We start from the raw sequence: 3,383 nt of genomic DNA, 5'->3' as shown, positions 1-3,383 counted from the left end.
TTAGTGGCTAATGGACAATATCAAATTTTCAGCTTTGATTTTGCCCCTTCCCAGACTGATTTCTACAATATTTGAATTAGAAAATTTTAACTTCCGTAAACACAAAAGGTAGGATACAAAGGACTTTTTTGTCTCTCAGGACAGGGGAAGTAGGTCTGTGAAGGACTCCCAGAGCAATAAATCCTACCAGAGCACCTTACCATAGGTTAAGTGGGCAAGATTGCCATTGCAAATTGTGGGATGACAACAAGGCATATGTGCAGACTGCTATCTGAAATAAATTATTTTACTGAATTTTTTCCCTGAAATTCAGAAATAATTAGGTTTAACTGATGTTTTTGAATTTCTATATATTACTGGCCTGCTGAGAAGATATCCAGTTGTCTGAGTTGCTGGGGTTAAGATCCGTAGATCCTTGGGGCTGTGCACCACAACATTCAGGTGAAGTGTGGCACAAGTGAAAGATACCACCCCAGAACTGACTAAGGCACAAGGCCTGAAGAAATAAGGTAAGTGGTATTGAAAGTGTGACCACTCAGATGTGCAGTTAGTTTCACAAGTATGACATTTGCTAGCTGCATCCTCTCAATTGCCAAACAATCTGCACAGCTGTCTGCCCAACACCTTGAATGGAAATCTGGAATATTACACAAAGAGAGCCACTTTTTAAAATTCTTTTGGGTTATGAAATGGGATCATTTCTAGATGCAATGAACTGAACTTTGCTTTCTGTTTTGGGATTGTATTCCTGAAGAAAGGAATAGTTTATTCTGCCTCAACCCAAGGTGGAAATGGTGGCAATTTTCCTCCTAAATGGCTGTTACAGCTTTATCACAATGCCAGAGTAAAGAGGTGCTGTCATGACCATGAAGTGTTTATTAATTTTTGAATATGTATTTATGGGGTTTAGTTTATACAGTACATAATTTAGATGTTTGATTCTTAAATGGAAAAAGTATAAAAGTGAATATTGTTGTTTGCTTCTTGAATCATTGATTACACAAAAGGTCTTAGACATGAGTACCTAGTACTAATAATATTTTTTTTGGTTGTTTCAGTTCTAAAAAATCGTTTTCTTTGTAGAATAAATTTATTTCAAACCGTTTACTATGAATAACACTAGAGATTAAAAAATGGCATAATGAATTACAGGCTGAAGAACAGTCAAGCAAATAGACAAACACAAAAATCCCCTTTATCAAGGGAAACAGTGGCAGAGTCAAATAGTTTTGCTCATTTTTAAGGCCAGGAGTCATGCCAGCATCATCATCTCTCAGTACTTTTAAGTATGTTCTCGACACCTGATGAGCTTTCGAAAGGCCAGCTTGAAATCCTCGTTAAAGCTCGTGTACAGCAAAGGGTTGATGAGCGAGTTGACGTACCCAAGCCAGGTCAAGAAGTCTGCTACTTCTGGAGAGACAGTGCAAATGTGGAGGCCCACAAGCAGTTCCTTGATGAAAAAGGGCAACCAGGACAAAATGAAAGCACCTAAAATCAGCCCCAAAATGCGAGCAGCCTTTCGTTCTCGCGTGGTGGAGATCTGCTGGCGGTCACCAGCCGGGTCTAAGTCATTCTCGAAAGGAGGGATCCTCACGGATGCGTTTATTTTATCAAACTCTGTGGTTGGGTCAGACGTGGAGAAGTCCGAGACGCAGAACGTCTGTGTGAGCTTGCAGCTGGCAAAAGAGTTCTGGCTGTCGGTGCTCCTGTTGCTGAGGTGGCGGCTTGAGCCCCGCTTTTGGTAAAGGCTCTTTGCAGCGTGGTAAATTCTGTAGTACAGGATCAGGATCAAAGTCAAGGGGATGTAAAATGCCCCGAATGTGGAATAAATGGTGTAGATGACATGGTCGTGCTGAATGCGACACTCACTGGGAATACTGATGCTGTGGTGATTTCTCCAAAACAGAGGGGGCATTGATATGAAAACGGAGATAGTCCACACGGTGGCTATCATCAGCCCAGCCCTTTTTGCCGTTCTTTTCCTGGCGTATTCGATGGCGTCCGTGATGGCCCAGTACCTGTCCAGTGCAATGACGCACAGGTGAAGGATTGAGCACGTGCAACAGGTCATGTCCACGCTGAGCCAGATCTCGCAGATGAAGTACCCCAAGGTCCATTTATCTATCATTATGTAAGTGATGCTCAAGGGCATGACGAGAACAGCCACAAGGAGATCTGTCACAGCCAGTGAACATATGAGATAATTTGCTGGCTGGTGGAGCTTCTTGGTTGTGGAGATTGCTGCAATTACAGCAGAATTCAGCAGCATAGTCAAGGTTGTGATTGTGGCCAAGGTCAGGGTAACGAGCATCTTTTCAGTTACTGTCTTTGGCTTTGCAGCCTCGCTGGCTTCAGTGGTGCAATTTGTGAAATTCATTTTCCCCTCCAGGATGTAAGAAGTTGGTAATGAAGAGTTCCAGGTTCAGCAGGTATCCATTTGAAAGATATGCTCTAGGTGCAAGTTTTAAAAACTTTTTTATAATCTCATATTCAACGGAGCAGCAAAAAAGTTTCCAGGTTTCTTCGTGGAAAGAATATGTTCATTGTTCATTGTTTCTCCTAGAAGATAAAAACACATCTGTTAGTCAATCTAGGATAATCCCACCTTTTGGTAAAAAAGTTTTGCATTTCTAATATTATTATCTCAAATAAAATGCTGGTCTCTTTTCCCTTCTCTTCTCTTGCCTTTCCTCTCCCCTTTTCCCTGCATTCATCACTTTTTTTTCTTCTCTAAAGGCAATTTGGGCCAGATTTCCTGCTGATGTGAAATGGTTATTCCTTCTTCATTTTGGAGATTTTACTTAAAGTAGGAGGCTGGACTAAGGGACCTCCACAGATTCCTTTTCACAAACATGTCTATGATCTTTGTGATACTGATACCAGGAGCTAGCCCTTTTCCTGCTTGTTAAAATACACTCCAGCAGATGAAGAGCTGAGGGAATTTGCCTCTTCATTTTAATTGCTATATGAGAGGCATCAATTACTTTTATATATCACATTTGGAAAAAAAGCAGCAGAGCAGCCTACCTGAGCAAAGGCATGACAGCATTTCCTACCCTTCTAGTCTGCTTTTTCATATCCATGTCTGTATTAATGTATTGGAAATGGCACTTAAAAATTATTCGGGTTACTTTTATCATGAAGGTTTTCAACAATGTTTAAAGCTTTATGGAAAATGCTTGGTTTTACACAGCACATCAGTGTTGCTAGGAGCTCATATAGTTTTGTCTAATTATTCCTGACATTTCACATATCCCACTGTGAGTGTCTTTAGAGGAGACAGACAAAAAGCTTCTGCCATTGCTTTGAGATTTCCATCTAATTGTGCTCCCTGTCAGGGAGTCCAGAGTGATGCAAGGAACAATAATTAGCAAAAAGTTTAA

General features: G+C 40.9%; 1 protein-coding gene across 1 annotated transcript; it reads right to left on the bottom strand.

Annotated features, from left to right (window-relative positions):
- Positions 1–1,126: 1,126 nt before the first annotated feature.
- HTR1E (5-hydroxytryptamine receptor 1E) lies at positions 1,127–2,387 on the bottom strand. Its single transcript, XM_041480410.1, has one exon. The coding sequence runs from the start codon at positions 2,375–2,377 to the stop codon at positions 1,283–1,285; it is 1,095 nt and encodes a 364-aa protein (XP_041336344.1). The 5' UTR covers positions 2,378–2,387; the 3' UTR covers positions 1,127–1,282.
- Positions 2,388–3,383: the final 996 nt, after the last annotated feature.

Source organism: Pyrgilauda ruficollis, unplaced genomic scaffold (assembly GCF_017590135.1).
Source record: "Pyrgilauda ruficollis isolate IOZ18807 unplaced genomic scaffold, ASM1759013v1 scaffold51, whole genome shotgun sequence".
NCBI classification, from domain to species: domain Eukaryota; kingdom Metazoa; phylum Chordata; class Aves; order Passeriformes; family Passeridae; genus Pyrgilauda; species Pyrgilauda ruficollis.
This window is presented reverse-complemented; position numbering and strand designations above follow the sequence as displayed.